This window comes from Trachinotus anak, unplaced genomic scaffold (genome assembly GCF_046630095.1).
Source record: "Trachinotus anak isolate AG129_WGS33_773 ecotype Australia unplaced genomic scaffold, CSIRO_AGI_Tana_v1 ptg000013l, whole genome shotgun sequence".
Taxonomy (NCBI): domain Eukaryota; kingdom Metazoa; phylum Chordata; class Actinopteri; order Carangiformes; family Carangidae; genus Trachinotus; species Trachinotus anak.
The window spans coordinates 20,980,357-20,998,333 of record NW_027273864.1 but is presented as its reverse complement, the minus strand read 5'-3'; the positions used below and the strand labels follow the sequence as shown (position 1 = coordinate 20,998,333).

Sequence of the window (17,977 nt, the reverse complement as noted above, 5' to 3'; positions counted from 1 at the left end):
TATGGAACAAGCTAAAGTTTTGACCTGATGATGGTGCTACAGGAACATTCAGGGGATCACCATAGTTCTTACTCGTCATCCTGAGAATGTCCGTACCAAAATTCATGTCAATCCATCTGAAATAGTGTTTTCTCAACAGCAAAGTCATCAGGATACATTATCTAGGAACCATGGATGTCAAAATTTCTAAGTACATGTGTTACACGTTGAAACATTTTGCTGCATAAGTGAAAACTTTGACCTGTTGGTGGTGTTGATGAAAAGTCCTTAATATTCATCATCTGTACACCCTGGATGCATGGATACCTGTACCAAATTGTATGGCAGTACACTCAGTAGTTGTTTAGACACTTCACTAAAAGTAAAAAAGTCAACCTCATTGTGGGTCAAGAGGACAATTCAGAACAATACCAAAGTCAGTGGTATTCATCCTCTAAGGATCTTGAATGTCAGTGTAATAAACTGTTGAGATATTTCAGTCTGGGCCAGACAGAAAGTAGTGGTCCGACAGACTGACACAGCCATCCCTAGAGGCACGGCACCAGCATGGCTAAAAAAGAAACCACTTTGCCTCATCCACTTAAACATGATAAATGGTTACAACACAACAGGTACTTTAAATAAGGAATAGTAATGGCCTGTGCATTTTGCCTAGCATAGCATTTTGGTGTTAATTACATTAGGTTACAAAGTGTTGTTAAGGAACCTGAAAGGTCTGCAGGTGCTGCATCACTGACTAATCAATTGCTATTATCATGCGTGAAACAAAGGTCTGAACCCAAGGGACACGTTGGACGCTGCCATTACTTCTCTCCTCTTTACACTGAACAAGATGCTCTGCAAAAGCAGCAACATTTAATGGCCACTGGGGGATGTTTTAGAGTGATGGCTATCCACAAAAACTGTGGCTCGTCATTTTAAAAACAAGCATATAACATGAAATATCCAACACAATGGCTGTGGTGTGGGTGTGAGAACTAAATATGTAGGAGCTGGAAGTGTGTTTGGAAAATATCTGTCTGTAGCTGTTGTGCCAGTAAAAATATGACTTTCAGTAGCTGCAGTTTTGTTGTTGTATAACAAAACACAGAGTACCCAATGAACCTCAGTGGAAACTTACAGTGTCCTCAACTGATGTGATTATAAGGATTAGCACTCACCCCCACCCCGACCGTTTATCCAGAGGGTGGGAGGGAGCGGGACAGGGCAGAGGGGGGAGATTGGCAACAGGTTTTACTGCACTGGCCAACACACTGTACTTAGAGCTAACAAACCACCCTTTCTATTAGTCTGCACAGAGACATTCATTCACACAGATACACTCGTCAGACTTTAGCTTCCAGTTTCTTTTTATATGGTTTAGTTTTTATTTGTTGGATTTGTTTTTGGAAGAATAATAAAGATGATTAAGACCGCGATTCAACATGCGAAGAAACACCCAGGGGTAGGTTGCATCATATTTATGTATCCATAGATTATTGTGATTATTTAACATAATCACAAGACTACTTTGACTATTTAACATATAGTGATCTGTGCATCAGTACCTAAGAAACTGAGTGTAATGTCAGTTTGGTATTTGATACGATATTTGTATATGTCGGTATATAACAGCCATGAGCCATTGTGTCATTGTGACATTGTAACAGCCATTGTGAATAGGTTTGCTGGGACATTTGTTATTAGTTTTTCACTGTATACATTCAGGCTATCTGTTTTAATTCACTGAGTAAGGAGGACTGACCTATAAAACAAAAAACACATATACACTCTTCATATATATAAGAAAAGTTACATTTGACTGAGCATGTAAATAAAACCTTTTTTCATTAACATTGGGTAGAAAATATTATGATGCAAGCAATGTGTGCAGCTGTGCAGCTCTCAATAACATTTTACAATCAGAACTTATGTACAACAATGAAATATTTAACAAAATAAATATTAATATTAACACCTGAGTCGGTAACAATCACTTGTAAATGTAAGTGGACCTTTGAGCTTAGATTCTTTTGTTACATACACATTAAAAAAAATATAATTTCTGTTCTGATCACTGACTTGTTTGAAGCAAGAACTGTGACTGCAGGTGATTACTTTGTATCATTGGCATGTTAATTTGTGTTACTACTATCATAATAAAATAAAAGATGAAAGAAAGAAAGAGACAGAGGCTGTCTTGTGCTAGTTTTTTTCTGTTGCCTCACAGCTTTGCTGTGGGTGACCCAAATTCAAGGATTGACGGGGTTGGCTTGGCAGAGCACCAGAAAAGTAATAAGGGCAGCGACAGTATCGGAACTCTAGTGACTATAAAACAGTTCCAGGATCAGTCAGGCTAAATGGTGAAAGGTGAAACACTCACTTGTGTGGTTATGGAGATATCAGCACTGAGGAATGGACAGCTCCCTAGACACAGGCCTGTCTTGCTTGGGGTGTGTGTGTGTGTGTGTGTGTGTGTGTGTGTGTGTGTGCACGAGTCACCAAAGCTGACCTATTTCTGTGTGTTTTGTGTGTGCATGGCTATCAGCTGATCATCTGCAGTTAGCCCACAGTATGTGTGCACTTGTGTTTGTATGTTCACCCGTTCAAGTGTGTGCGAGAGAGCGAAAGAAAGAAAACTTGGTGTGCATGTCAGTAAAGCTCCTTGGAGAAGAATTTAGCATAACATGAGACCCATGCTGGGTGAGCACTCTCTACAGTACATGAATAAACAGTCCTGCCTCCTAAAGATTACACAGCTAATGTGCAACAACAAATATGTGCTGTATTAATGTTATTTTTCTCCTAAAGTCGTGAGGATAATATGTCAATTTACATATTTGGTAAGTTGCACACAAGTTGATACTGAACTTTTCAGTAAAATATTCAGGGAGTATGCAAATTTAAATACATATATCTCAATACATGCATACATGTATACAAATATCCAGTCTTGAGGTACAATCATTATTTGCAGAGCATTATCAAACTTTTTTATGGTTATGTTTAGGCACTCACAGCACTTGGTTAAGGTTAGAGAAAGCTTTTGGTCTGGTTATTATGACTGTTAATAGAATAAAACAAAGAATTTAAAGACATTTGAGGCGTTTGGCTTCTTTTGTCACAGGTATATTTACCTTATTTAAGAAAATAAATTGATTAGATTTTTGATTATGCAAAAAAGTTTTTTTTAAAAAAGAAGTTATTTCTATTAGTTGCAACACCGAAGAATTAGAGCTGAGATGACTAGTTGATTTAACAATTAGTCATTCAACAGGAAATTAATCGGCAACTACCTTGATACTTGCTTCATCGCAGAAATGCAGATTCCACTGTCTGAAATGTGATCATATACTTTATTTCAGATGAGTCTGCTGATCTTTTTATGGATTGGTGACTGGACAAAAGCAATTTGAGGATGTCACCTCTGGGTAATTAAATAAACATTTTCTGTTTTTAAAAAAACAGTAATTTTTCATTGATTCATAGAGAAAATAATCTGCAGATTAGCATAAAAAGGATTGTTGGTGGCAGGGCAGGCCTATTCATAGTCTTTACAAACTGCATCTTGACATTTGGACCTGTGATCATTTGAGTCTGAAGCATAGAGTCCATTCTCTGAGTCAGAGTTGTTAGATAGTTGTATGCTGAGTGTATGTTCTTCATCTCTACCATAGCTTTAAGGTAGTGAATATCAAAGTTTTATCACCAGACACTCTCGTAATCAACAGCAAGCCAAGTGACAACGCCATCAGACAGAAGACAGATGTCTAGATACAGCTGAGTAGAGACATCCTTCAGTTCATCCTGATCAAACTGTCATCTTTCTACATTCTGACTAGATCTGTGTGGGCTGAGCACATCTGTTCACCAGTGGTCTCTCTCTCTCTCTCTCTCTCTCTCTCTCTCACACACATATACATAGAGTATCACATAGCAGAGTAGACAGGAAATGTACTGTATGGCAGTGTAGTGTTGATGAATAGGTGCTGCGCGGGGAGAGGATTGTCGCACCTAAGCTTTGGGTGTTTAAGATGACATATCACATTATCCCCACGTCCCCTTTAATGTGCTTTTCTATTTTAATTCCTGTCATCATCACAGCTCAGAACATCAAATAAAAGCGCGTCTGTGTGTGTGTGTGCACACATTCATGCCTGAGTGTTTGAGTACACAGACCAGGTGTGTGTAAACTAATTTCTGTGCACATTTGTGCGAGTGTACGCATGTGTTCAAGTGTCTTGCTCTCAGGATGTGTATGTGTGTGTGTGTGTGTGTGTGTGTGTGTGTGTGTGCGCGTGTGTGTGCGTGTGTGTGTGATGCTGTCGCTCAGTCTGACAGGTATACTGTAGTGTTGAGGAGGAGAGGCTGGCACACACTGACATGCAGCAGCGCTCTCTTCCACTGCGTCCTTGCCCATTCAACCCAGGCTGACAGTGAGCTGCCTCACACATGGCCTGGGCCTCATGCATATGGAGGAGGGCAGTGAGAGGGAAAACAAGAATAACAACTACCAATGTTTGTGTGTATATGGGTGTGCAATTCACACAGGTGTATGTTCGTAGTACATATCACAGCCAACCACTTGATAGAATATGGTTGTTTATCTTCATATGTCTCTAGGTCTGGGATTAATGCATTCCTCCCTCTCTCCTCAGTTAATCCCTCAATTTTTCTTCACAACTCTGGGCCTCACAGGGGCCTTCCTCTACCTGATCCGCCTGGCAAGAGGGCCTCATGTCACGTAAGTCTGTTTGTTGATTGTCTACGCTTCTAGCCATTGCAGTAATCTTCCATCTTGCTTTTGATAATATGAGCATTTACAGAATGTCAGCTGAACCCAAACACTGGACAATTGAAGCAGGTTATCATTTGATACTGAAACCAAAAGGGTTCTGATAGCTGGTCCTATTTTGGATCTGAGTCCATGTTGGCAATGAAACTGAACTCAATCAGCTTCAAGACAAATGCATCTCTTATAGATTCTTTTATCTCCTCTCATATGTTATTATTAGCAGAACACAATGCACAAAACATGAAGGTAGCAGGATTTTCATTGTTAGTTAGTCCTGTCCATCTCCTTCCCCAGAAGAAATGACATGTTACCAGCTGCACCTTAATAACAAGACCAAAAAGAAACTGGGCCATTGTCTAGTTAATGCAGAAGTAGTGCTCTGTAACATCCCTCTATGCATAATTGTGAGCAAGCAAGCCATAATTTGACACTTAAATGTGTCAGGTACTTACCTAATCAAAGTTTCAGATGTTACGCTGCTCATCTAATTTTCTACAGGTTTGAACGGTGGGGGTTGGGGATTAATTTGGATATCATTTGCTACTTAATTTTAGCAACTAACAGATAAGAGTACAATCATAATTCAGATAACAACTTATCAGCCGATGGGTCGTTGTTTAACCAAACTATTTTGATTTGGACTCCTTACATTTGATGACGAAAGACTTGTGGAAAAGATTATGCAAGTACCGGGCAAAACATTTTACAGTTAAAGAATAAACCTGTTACTGTTCTGTGATGCACAAACTACGCACAGTACCTCAACAACATTTTCTATATGCTGCATTTCTATACCACAATTCCTTTTTAATTTATGGCCAACATATGCAATAAATATATGTGTGATAAGTTGAAGTCTGCACATAATTTCAGCCTGCTGATTTAACAGTTGAGCTCTATTACAAATGTTGAAAATGAAACCTAGATTTGATCAAATGTTATCATGTTATGTTACCACCCATCCATACGAGTGCACTGAACTTGATACTACCATCAAAATAAAGCTTTTCTGATAGCTACATGTGAAATTAAAGTTTACAACAAAACACAGCTGGCTGTATAAAATTGTCATATTTCAGAATGACAATTTGCACCAACCACACTGAACTCGGTGACTGCTCACATACAGTAAATGTGCACTGCTCATGTCCTATTTTGGGCCACACAGAAGCACTTGTTCTAAGGGTCAGCCATAAAGCCTGACCTCATCACCAGCTGGTGATGAGTGCTGTGGTCAGTGGCTGCCTCTCTCTCAGAGACTGTCTAGTGTTTGTGGTAATGGGTGGGTGGAGGGGGGGGTTGGGGAGGTGCTCATTCTGCCATCAGTCTCTCGGTCTGTTTGTTTGTGCTTTGGCGGTGAGACATGCTGCCATAGGGGGAAGAGGAGGAGGGACGGACGGTCGCTGCAGAGCGCTGTGAAATCCAGACTTTGGTTAATGAACACAGGAGCACTGCCAAGTCACTGGGCTGAGTTCACCTCATCTCATAATCACCTCGCTTTTGCCATCTTTTGTCTCCATCCGGCATCAACATATTCATCTTGTTTCGTCTCTCCCTTCTTTTCCTTTTGCCTCCTACTTGTTTACATCGCGACCCATTTTTCGTATCTTCTTTTTCTCTTTGCCATCATCATGTATGCCTCTCTCATATGTGTCCTTGTCTTTTTGTCTTCCTTCTTCTTCTCCTCTTTATTCTCCATGTCCTGAATCTTTCCACATTCGCAGCTTCTGGGACAAGAAGAACAACCCAGAGCCCTGGAACAAGCTCGACCCAACTTACCAATACAAGGTGACTATTTCCACCACATGGTATATGGCTGTCTCCCTACTCACATCAATCAAGTTTGTCAGAGAATTTCTCTCGACAAGAATGGCATCATTTCATTGAAAACGTCACATTCATCATGAGCTTAAAGGCAAACAGACTTAGACAAACCAGTGCTGGCAAACTAATTTCAGATCAAAATGGTTGCTTCCTGGTTCTCTCCACATCTGTTCAAAGGAAAACAAAGTGTCTTTCAAAAACAAATTAAGGCAGATGGAAGCGGGAGCTTTTAGTGGTGGGTGGTAATTTGCCTTACCTCTTGAACAAGGCCAGAGCCCCAGACAAACTAATGAAAATATTAATAACAACCCTGACCCAAAATAGAGCAGAAAAACAACCAACTGACAGGCCCCAGTAGAGGAGATCTGAATGATGTGTTTTTCAGAGAAAAGAGCGTTTTCTGAGGGTTTCAAGGCTGCGTTGCTTGCCAGTGGAATGAAAGTCGCTGCAGACAAAAGGTCAGGACATGGCATGTTTAATTCTCGATACCAAGGCAAAGGTCTCACATCGAAATTCCACTGAAGTCCAAACAACGATCATAATGAGGAGGGGGAGGCGGGAGAGAGAGAGGGGAGAGAGGAGGGGGTAGGCAAGAGTTTTAATGGCAGGCCAATCAAGCAGAATACACGAGGAGAAAATAATCACTTCCAGTGCAAAAATGTGTGTTTTCCATGGTTGAAGGACTGTGATGTATGCAGAACACATGCATGCAGTCAAACAATATATTTATTATCCATGACATATGCAAACTGTTGTCCTAAAAGACTCAACAAGACAAAAATCTGCAAAATAAATCAGCTAGAAAGGATCAAGTGCGTCTGTGTTTGCACATCCTAACATGTTTTTTTTTTTTTTCAGCATGCTCTCCTAAAGACAGCACTGATGAATTTAATTTAAGCAAAACAGATTTAAATGTATTCCTCCTGCCTTCAACAGTTTGTGGCCATCAACACAGACTACAAGAATCTGAAGAAAGAGGGCCCTGACTTCTAAAGGTCCTCCAGGTAACTCCAGGGGCACCAAGTTTGGCAGGACCTCCTGCTGTCGCTTCACTGATGTGAAATGTCTTCCAGTACATTTCCTCAGTCTCACCTCTTGCTCTGCTACAGCAACTCTGAATTAATACTGTGAATAAAAACAATGAAAAAAATAAAATTGATAAAGACAGAGGGCTGGTTCTTTAGTGCATGATCATACACAGTGTTGTTTGTATGCTTCTTATTTGCTAGTTAGTCATCACAAAACATTTTACGTTGGGCTGCAGCAATACAGTAATAACGATGACCATCTGTGTGAGTATGTTCTTAAAAGTTGCACTAATCAATATTTTAGATGAGAAATGGATCAAATTCCTACAGCGATGTGACACGGGTCTCTCACAGTGTTGAACCAAGAGAATTATTACCTGACTTTGCCTCATCAACTTAATTTCCAGTTGCAACAGGCAGGTTTGTTTCTGATAAACTCACTGTCCCCCGCCTGCCACAAGTGGCAGACAGACAACGTTAGCAACTAGCTGGTAAACCACAGTGGATAATTTAACTGCTTGGTTGAGCAGATGTGTCATCACATTGCATTAAAATTGGAATACTACGGTAGAAAAGTAACCATAACAACCATTTACTACCACATCTGCAACAACAACTGTTGTCCTAACAAAAACAGGTCAATGGCAGTCAATGTGTATATGTCAGGCAAAGACCATGAAAGTGCTTGTACAGTAAAGCAATGCAGGGAAAGGGTTAAAAAAAAAAAAAAAAGAAGAACCATAGCACACACAGCAGAGCAAACTGCAAAACAACAGAGATTCAACACACTTTGCGGCGTGCTAGATCACTGTCCAGGGCATATTTGCCCGGGCTTGTAAAAATACACAGGAGACATAAAGGAGACTCTAGCACCAAAGTCTCAAAGGGTCTTAAAAATTAAGGTTATGGGTTATGGTTATAAAAAAGTGTCAGGTCAGGGGGTGTTAAGTTTATGTATCAGATAAATGTCAAGAACAGCCTCTCTACTTATTATGCCATCCATTCTGCTACACTAAGAAAAGTGCGTGACATTACTATGCATACCATGAAAAGCCAATATTTGTGGGTGACCGTATTAATGAAAACATGAACGCTCGCCAAAACAAAACTCTTGCTTTTAATTTCCAAGGGAGAAACATTATTTACCGAGCCCATCACATCACAAATCCAGCACTGCTGGGACGAGTAAGTCACACATGCACACATGCTGAGACGTGAAGATGAAGAGGACCAAAATAGACATTCATCGTAAGAGATGAATATTCGTGTGGGTCATAGAGCTCTTTTCAACCATTTTTCAGTCCCAGAAAGATGTGGTACAAGGAGACAAATCACTCAACTGTTTGATCACCAGCTCGTCTGGAAAGACCAAAACATTATTTTCACTTAGGTGTGGAGCAGGAAAATGACAGACTCAGAACCACTAGTTTCCCCAAATATACCTCCTACTGGCATAATTTTGCCATGTTGGAGCACTCATTGAATGATGAATGTTTGTGTCTGTGTGCATCTATCTGTGTGTGTGTGTGTGTCTGTGTGTGTGTATATACCTCTCTGCTTTCACTCAGTATCACTAGACACCCGACAACAACATAATATCCCGCACTAATGGCACACAAACTGTCTGAATGTCGGACCCCTGAGTTCTCCTAATATACTCCTTAATAGACAATCTAGGTTCCAGACCCTGCATGGGTCCATTTATCTGTGTGTGCGTTTGCTCCCCTTAAACAGCAATATGCTTCCTGCAACAGTGTGGTGACCTACCCAGTGGGTACTGTCTGATGCCGGGTGGTGATTTGTGTGTGTGTGTGTGTGTGTGTGTGTGTGTGTGTGTGTGTGTGTGTGTGTGTGTGTCTCAGATGCGCAAAACCTGCTGACAGGTAATCAGCCGGGCCAAAGCATCACACTGGGGCATAATCACAAGGTCACACACACACGTACGCACACAGAGGAGGTTATTATAGAACCTGAACAGCTTCACAGGTCGTTGTGATTGCGCTGCCTCAGTGTGTTACTATCAGTACAAAACTTTAAGCCCGAGGATGACACGCGCATTAGCAGATCACTGTCAAACAATTTACCAATTAGGATAAAAGCTTGTAGAATATGGCAAGATATATATATTTTTTAAGTTAACTTCAAATGACTATCTTCTAAATCCTGAACACACTGTCCCTTCTCAAATTTATTTATCTAATAATGCGTTGTTCTTGTCTGCTTTCGGTAATCTTTTCAACTCACCCTATTGGTAAAATAGGCAAATAGAGCTGAATTACTACATTCACATGACTTCAGCAATTAGCGACTGTGTAAACAAACCCACACAGACCTCCTCCTAAACGGCAAACATTAAGGCAGACATGCAATCCCAATCAAGCCTCAGTAGGCAACAAAATATGGCAGTGTGTGATTAGGACCTTAGTTTCTCAAACACAGGTTGTGTTTGTTATTTTCTACCTCAGAAGTTGAAGTGAGAGAACTTTCTCAATAAACAGATACTTGAGCGCTTGTCAGTAAGAGGCTGAAGGAGGGAGGAGGGACATTGAGAGAGACCATCTCCTCCTCGATTACATCCTCTCTGACGAGCAAGAGGAGATATTTTTAGATGAGGATTAATTTTAATGGGTGAGATAAGAAGTGAATTGTGGGTGGAGGAGGGATGAATAAATAAGTAAATAGGACATGCAGCAAAACAGGAGGCAATGGTGGCAACGCTGGGGTAAAGTGGCTGTTGATGCAAGGCCCTGGGCAGATCCACTGATCCAGTGGAGATAGAGAGGCCTTTCATCCTTTAATGTTTTCTCCCTGAGCTTGAACATCAAAATCAGAAGAGCAAACCAGCATTTGTCCACATCTCCAAATGGAGCGACCTTTCACAAGGGAGAGGTTGTTAGGTTGGATGGTGCTCCCAAAACCCTACTTTTACTAGTTTGTCTTTTCCAACTATATTTTGAGATGCATGTGCTGATCAATTCACAACAAGTTCACAAAACCATGTTTTGGACAAAATTAAAAAACAAAAAAAATAAATAAAAAAGTTTAAAAAAAAATTACTATAGAACAAAGCTAAGAAGAGCTGTGATAAAAGTAATAGTTCTGCAGTAAAACAGAAAAATACCGCACCGAGCATGTTTCAAGGTTTAAAAAAAAGAGCTAATTTTAGAGTTAATTTGATCAGCATGATATCAACATAGTTCTTCTGACATAATCCCAACAGACAGTAGATCAGAGTGCTGCAGGAATGAGTCTTAAAACCCAGAAATACGTTTGCATTTTTGCACCTCCAGTTCCTGAAGTCTGGTTTTTGAACAGGTTTTTTGTTAGATGCCTGAGATAAGGTCTGTTATTACAAGCTCAAGACATTTTCACGTTTTATTTTACAACATAAAATATGACAGTAAATACCCCAGTTGTGATTTTTTAAAAGCTTTATGTCACTTGAAAAAGGCCGATTGCTAACAAGTGGCTAAATGAGACTACAGAGGTTGTTGGGGATGTTAAACATCATCAGTCCGCTTTTACAGGCTTTGTAGATAAGCACGCTATATCAAATTATAAGTTGGGAGCTTAGTGGTGGTGACACTGAAGTCATGTGTTCTGCTATGATTCAAAGACCAGTGGAAAAATCCCCCAGGCTTTTTCTAGAGGGAACCAGGGTGATGTTAACTTCTGGGTTGGCCTACAAAACATCCAACATCCAAGAGGCACCCCAGTGGCTGGGGGGTTTACACATGGACATAATGGATATGATCACAACATCCTCTACAGACAGCCAAACTGAAAGCAGAGCTCAGGGTTCCTGTTCCAGAAGTATTAAAAAAAAACAAAAAACCATTCAAACTCATTCAAAAATTCTAATAACTAAAAATCCAGCCTTGGAACACACCCTGTATGGCTTGTCTGACACTGTTTCCCATAACCCCTAAAATTTCAGACTGTCACAGCTCAACAAACTGTGACATCTACCTACCTACCTAAGTCAGTGTGTAGATAGATAGATAGATAGATAGATAGATAGATAGATAGATAGATAGATAGATAGATAGATAGATAGATAGATAGATCAAAACTATGGCGAGGGGATCGTCTATTCTCAACTGTCTAATTAAGCTGTAAAAACGTACACAGGCAGGTTCTTGCAAAAACTGTGATGTTTCACAGCCAGGGCTAGACACCCCAGCAGCCATTTCTGTTTACACTGTGCCATTGCAGATGTTCTGAATATGATTTTGCAGGTTAGTCTAGAGAGAATTCATCATGAAGTTTCTTTAAAAAAATTATCTACATACTGCGTCTTTGATGTGAGACTTCAGTTAATTTTATAGACTTTTAGAGTTAAAACAGTTTAACAACACAAAGTATTCTGTAGTTATCAACTCAATTTAAACATGGAACTGATGAGAACATATCAATTTATAGGTAATAGTGTTCCAGTTTTCTGTGTTAGTTGAATATTTTTATTCCAAAAAAAAAAAAAAGGGTATGTTGAGGTGACCAATACAGACTGCTAAACCCCAACCCAATTGAGTTAGAAGACAGACAACAGCACATCCCACATAAAATATGACAATGTACAAGGTAACATCCTACCTATATGAATTCCTAAATATGCCGGCGACACGTTATACTAATATACAGCATGAGAATAGCTCACACTGTGTGAAAAGCAGGACAAAGAATTATGCTGCATTGGCAGTCTTGTTCCTAGAATCCCTCATCGCTTCAGGAGCGAGGAGAGTTTCCATTGAGTTAGAGCAGGGGGGAAAAAATAAATAAACAAATAAACAGGTTTCAGTTATTGGTTCCCTGCTGCAGGTTTACTGCAGGTGTGAAAAAAAAAAGTTTGTTTACTCAAGGTACGGTTAAAAGAAGAAAATCTGTGTATAAAATAGGTATAGCTGACTCTTTCAGACACATATGCACACTCTCAGTGTCTACAGTAACACACACACACACACACACACACATACTTGTACTTCCAACTCTGTGAGGACACTCATTGACATAATGCATTCCCTAGTCCCTTACCCTAACCTTAACCATCACAACTGAGTGCCTAACCCTGACCCTGACCCTGACCTTAACCTAAACCTAATTCTAACCATAACTCTAAAACCAAGTCTTAACCCTCAAAATGTGATTTTAAGGTGTCTCAAAAAGTGAGGACCGGCCAAAATGTCCTCACTCTGTTAGTAAAATACTGTTTTTGTTCCTTATTATGTAGCAAGTACAAGTATACACACACACACACACACACACACACACACACACACACACTCCTGGATTGCAGAGCTGGGACACTGGTTCAGGCAATTAATTGATAATGTCCTGAGTATCATAACTGTCACTAATCCAGCTAATAGATACAAAGAGGAACAAATAAAAACTGTCTTGCCTTAGCAGCTAAAGGATGCTAATATAGTGTTTGACTTGATGAAAATCCGATATATACCAATGTAAAAAATTTTAATAATTGACCCAACCCCACAACATTTCACAAAAAAAAGCTGTAACACAAAGTTGTAACAACATTAAATTAAAGAAAATAACAAAACAGACATTTTATATTTTACCATAATAGTAAAAGCAGACGTTTGTTGTTTGTAAGTCAATTGCCTTATTGACCCTGTTGACCTATTTAAGTGTGTCACAAAGCACCAACAGTGGGACAGTGAGCCAGAATGAACAACAGCTGAAACTGAAGCAGCTACATGGATTTCAACCATTATTCATTTGCTTTTCTTACTGTGACAAGTCAAAATGTCCTCTATGAGAAAGGCCTGTTGAAAAACACAATGATACCACTTTCAATTGTTTGTTTAGCGGGGATGCACTTCCTGTTTTATCATCTAGCTGTTCTCACAATGAAGTTTGGATTCACTTATGAATGTAATGTATCAGTGGTATAAAAAAAAGTTTACATTTTCACTTGGAACATGCACATTTGTTTGTTACCCATCTATTCAAGGAACAAATGACACATTCTCCCTGTTATAAATAAAAAGTTAAATCGATCAGTAATAAAACATGTGCTTACTCACCTAGGTACATTCAGGGGTTTTGCTATTCCAGCCTTACTTGATCTGGTATGACCAGTAGCTTATGGAGGCTAATTTTACATTTTAGCAAAAGCCATTATTGTGGCCACAGTGACCGCTCCTGAAATGAAGTTACAAACGTTCACTTTAAATCAATGAATTGTTACCTGTAATTAATTAATTATACCTCTTGGACTGTGTCGGCTTGTGCAGACTGGTCTTGATTGACATCTCCCTAATTTTCCTGTTCGCTTTGTCGCACCCGTTAGGACATGAGAAATTACACCTTCATCTTCCTTATTACTTAATGGAGTCACGGTGAGTTCTTGTAACTCCCTTCACAGCTTCACCACCTTTAAAACCAAATAGCCAGAAAAGGTGACAGTTGTGCAGGTGTGCAGGGACTTTAATATTAATGGTAAACGTTAACGTGTTCCTCCCCCGGAATTTGGTTTTCATTTGGTTCATTGCTCTATCTTTGGTATCGCTCACTGTGCAGGATTTGGCCAACTGTACAGTGGATACAGTAAAGTGTCACATTTTATTATTGTTATTAGCAGAAGAAGTGGCAGCAGGTGCAGTAGTATGAAAGGATTAGGGGTGGGGTTAGGATTATTGTACAGACAGACAACAGCCGCACACAATGAAGTGATGTCTCTTAGACTACGAGGAACACTCATGTTTCATTATGGGATAATTACAGCACATTAGTGTGGCTTGGATGTCTCAATATGACTTGGTACATCATTACTTCCAGACAGACAGTTTCTCCTGTCTATATTTAGATGCTTTACTATCATATCAACTTCTGCCAGGTTTCATCATGTCAGGTTTTGAAGTGACAGAGGTAGGCTACATGAATGCACACTGTATCTACACACACACACACACACACACACACGATTGAAGACTGAAGATACATTTATAATTAATTGCTGACATTGTCATTTATCCCTCTTCTCATTAAACAGACATGATTTATTGTCACATCAGCTATCAAGGGAACTGAATTTTATCATCTTTTTGACTTGAAACTGTGTGTGTGTGTGTGTGTGTGTGTGTGTGTGTGTGTGTGTGTGTGTGTGTGTGTGTGTGTGTGTGTGTGTTTTTCAGCTACAGCACAGGGCAGATCAGAGGGGAGTTTTAAGGCTTTGATATATGACCAGCATTATAAAGAAATGTACCAGATGGGTAATACTGTGCACAATTATGACAATTATAACTGAAGAGTACTTTTTCATTGCACTTTTTCTTGCTTATGGACCCATTCATTTTACAGAGTGATTTTACAATCCGTTCTGCTAGTAAAAGATATCGCTCATCTGTGCTGCTTCTAAGGAATGGAAACAAAATTGTGTTAACACCGCCACAGGCTAACGAGAAAGCTCCATTATATAAATGACCGACAAAAAACTAGCAAGGGAGCCTTAAACTTGCACACTGTGTTGCTACTCCCAACAGTGCTGTTTGTGAACGGTGCTCACATGTTCATTCACATATGTAGCTTCTCAAAGCAGTTTCCATTATCAGTGTTATTCAAGGAAGCGTTATTGTCTTCTGCTTAAGTATTGTGCCCAGTCGGATATAAAATTCAATTAAACTTTTGCATAATGTTCAGTGACAACAAATTCACAGTGGGAATAACGCTGCACAAACATCCAGTGACAGAAGAGGCTTTTGGGTGCATATCCACAGACTATATTTACTGCAGACTACAAATTTAAGATCGACCTGTTCTAATATTTTTCACACCATTATATGCATCATCTGAAGCCCAGTAGAGTCACAAAGATTTGGGATAATTTGCTTAAAATGACCACCGAGATGTCCAGGTTTTCCAGTAAATAATAATAGCACAGAAACAATAAGCTGATTAATCAATTAGTGGAGTGACAGTAAATTAAGCAATTACTTTGATACATGATTACATTTTATTAACAAAATAATGAATTAATTCTTCAAGAAAATAATTGGCAGCTTAATTAAATGGAAATAATCATTAGACGTAACTCTAAACAGTATTTATTTTCAGCTCATCAAACATTATTGCTTCATAGGCCATAGATGCACTTCCATTTTAAACCACCACCAAAATATGGCATGTATAACCATAAGATGGGGATCATCAGACGGGACTTTTTGTTTAGGTATGCTACTAGCATAGCCACAAACTGCATCTTTCCACAGAAGGCAACACCAAAACCCAGCTACCATTGAAACAAGTCTTTTTAGCTATGCCATGGCGATACATAGATGAATGCTCCACCTAGTGCTCAAATGTGTTAATGCACACACATTCCACACAAACACACTCATACAACTGAAATCCAACAAAGGGTACGTACAGAATTTATGTTTGGCATCTAGGCTGTGACTTTGTCAGCCCTGCAAGCAAACACCAACCCCAACACATCAGCAACTGCTACAGAGGTAGATGTTGATGTGCTGGCACGCCAGTGTGAAACTCCCTCTCAAAAGTGAAAATGTCATTTTAAATCTACTCCTACTGCCGTGTGGATATTCCCAAATACAACAACTCCATTATATACTTATCTAGTATTTAGTGAATTGAGTTGGACACTTTTAAACGCAACGATACACCTGGTATTTCAGCAGCAGGCCAAAACATTGCAACAGATAATCATTTATTTATACATCTTAAAATTGAAAAAAATAAAAATTATATATATATATATATATATATATATTATATATATATATATATATATATAATATATATATATATATATTATATATATATATATACACACATACACTGTCTAAGAGCATCTCTCTTCTGAAATGTCATGTGGCATTGATGAGCAGCAGAAAAACAGCAGTAGGGCTATTTCAGGTTGAAAATAAAAATGAAATGAAAATAAATGCAGCTGCAGCAGCAACATAGACCACAGAGAAATGTGCATTAGATTCAAGTATAACATAAAAAAAGACAACAGCAAAAACAAAAACAAGCGATCACATAAACACAATGCTCTCAGTTGAAATATGTCTCTACAGTGCCCCACAAAGCCAATATTACCGAGTATCTGAATGGACCGCTTGCAAGAAGAAAAAAAAAGTCACGTTTGAATGTTAAAGGTTTATACTCTTTGACACATGGTTTACAGTAAGCCAATACAGTGAAGGTCCCCAAAACAACAGCAGCAGAAGCAGCAGCAACAGCATTATTGGGAATTATGCTACAATTCAGCCCATTAACAGTCTGTACTGCAACATTTAACTATGGGTGCCAAACAACAAATGGAAACAACCTCTTCCTCAACAAGAAAGCATTTCAAAATGAACACAAAGGCAAATACTGCACAGCAGCTTAATATGAAACAAACAACCAGCAGACATCACTGACAGCATCAGGAATAAAAACAGCCAGGAAGGTAGACAGCAGATGTGACCAAGCATGCAAACACAAAATGGACAGAGCCAAGACACAATCACGGCAGGTACGATAGCACAAGTAGAAATCACTTACTTTGATGATGCAGTGATCACTGGTATCTTAGCAGACAGTAAATCCTTTACAAAGAGTCCCGTCTAAGTAGTCCAGTGCAGCTCTTTCAAGCGGCAGCTCAGTCTCATTATCAGTGTAAAAGTAATTGAACACAGCAACTGATTAGCAACAGCAGCTAGCAGCAGGAAGCAATGCTATGAATATGCTCACAAAGCAGTTATCTACTTTTCACTGTATTATCAGACTTTTGGTAGATTAGCTTATTTATGTAATGCTACATGTGTTAGTATTTGAAGAAGAGTTGCAGCAGACAGACAGGGCCTAACAGTGGGCAGAGCACAAAGGGTTTAAATAGCCCGCCTTATCAGACAGGGTGCGTTGAATTTATGTCGCAGCTAGAGGAGTAGGTCATGTGTGAGTGAGGCAGTGCCAACAAGAACTAGCTCCGACCTAGCTTGCAGGGGCCACTGTAGTTTTTATAGTCACCTGAAAGAACAACTTATGCCAACGCTGGACCCAGTAAAGAAAATATGGCCTAGATGGCAAATTGGTTCTCAAACCCTTACTGCCTGGAAAACAGTTTCAAACCAGTAACGCAACCAATACTTAATTGTGCAGTTACTGTGAAGGCCCTACACTGAAAAAGTACACATTTATTAGGAAGGTGTATTAAAAATAAAAGTCAGTATTTTGTAAGCTGATTGTGTTTTATAAACTCTTTATTTGTATTGTAACTAAAAATATAGTCCAATAGAAAGTACAATGCAGGGTAAAAGGATAAAGGTGTAGCCATGAATAGAAATATTGAAGTATATGTACCTAGAAATGTACTTATTTATAC

The 17,977-nt window shown here is 39.3% G+C and overlaps 1 protein-coding gene and 1 long non-coding RNA gene across 2 annotated transcripts in view; one reads left to right on the top strand and one right to left on the bottom strand.

Moving 5' to 3' along the window:
- The window catches only part of LOC139630320 (uncharacterized), a 55,194-nt gene extending 37,645 nt beyond the window's left edge, over positions 1 to 17,549 (bottom strand). Inside the window, exon 1 of the long non-coding RNA XR_011693149.1 lies at positions 17,158 to 17,549. This is a non-coding gene — a long non-coding RNA (uncharacterized lncRNA). The remainder of the gene's footprint in view (positions 1 to 17,157) is intronic.
- Positions 1,222 to 7,721, top strand: LOC139631223 (cytochrome c oxidase subunit NDUFA4-like). Its single transcript, XM_071495251.1, has 4 exons — positions 1,222 to 1,444; positions 4,638 to 4,723; positions 6,499 to 6,562; positions 7,535 to 7,721. The coding sequence occupies exons 1-4, from the start codon at positions 1,403 to 1,405 to the stop codon at positions 7,589 to 7,591; spliced, it is 249 nt and encodes an 82-aa protein (XP_071351352.1). The 5' UTR covers positions 1,222 to 1,402; the 3' UTR covers positions 7,592 to 7,721.
- Positions 17,550 to 17,977: the final 428 nt, after the last annotated feature.

Excerpts from the sequence above, each read along its gene's own strand:
- LOC139631223 (XM_071495251.1), top strand. The coding sequence starts at position 1,403 with ATGATTAAGACCGCGATTCAACATGCGAAGAAACACCCAGGG. Across the intron at positions 1,445-4,637 it reads ATGCGAAGAAACACCCAGGG|TTAATCCCTCAATTTTTCTT; the intron begins GTAGGTTGCATC and ends CTCTCTCCTCAG. Across the intron at positions 6,563-7,534 it reads ACCCAACTTACCAATACAAG|TTTGTGGCCATCAACACAGA; the intron begins GTGACTATTTCC and ends TGCCTTCAACAG.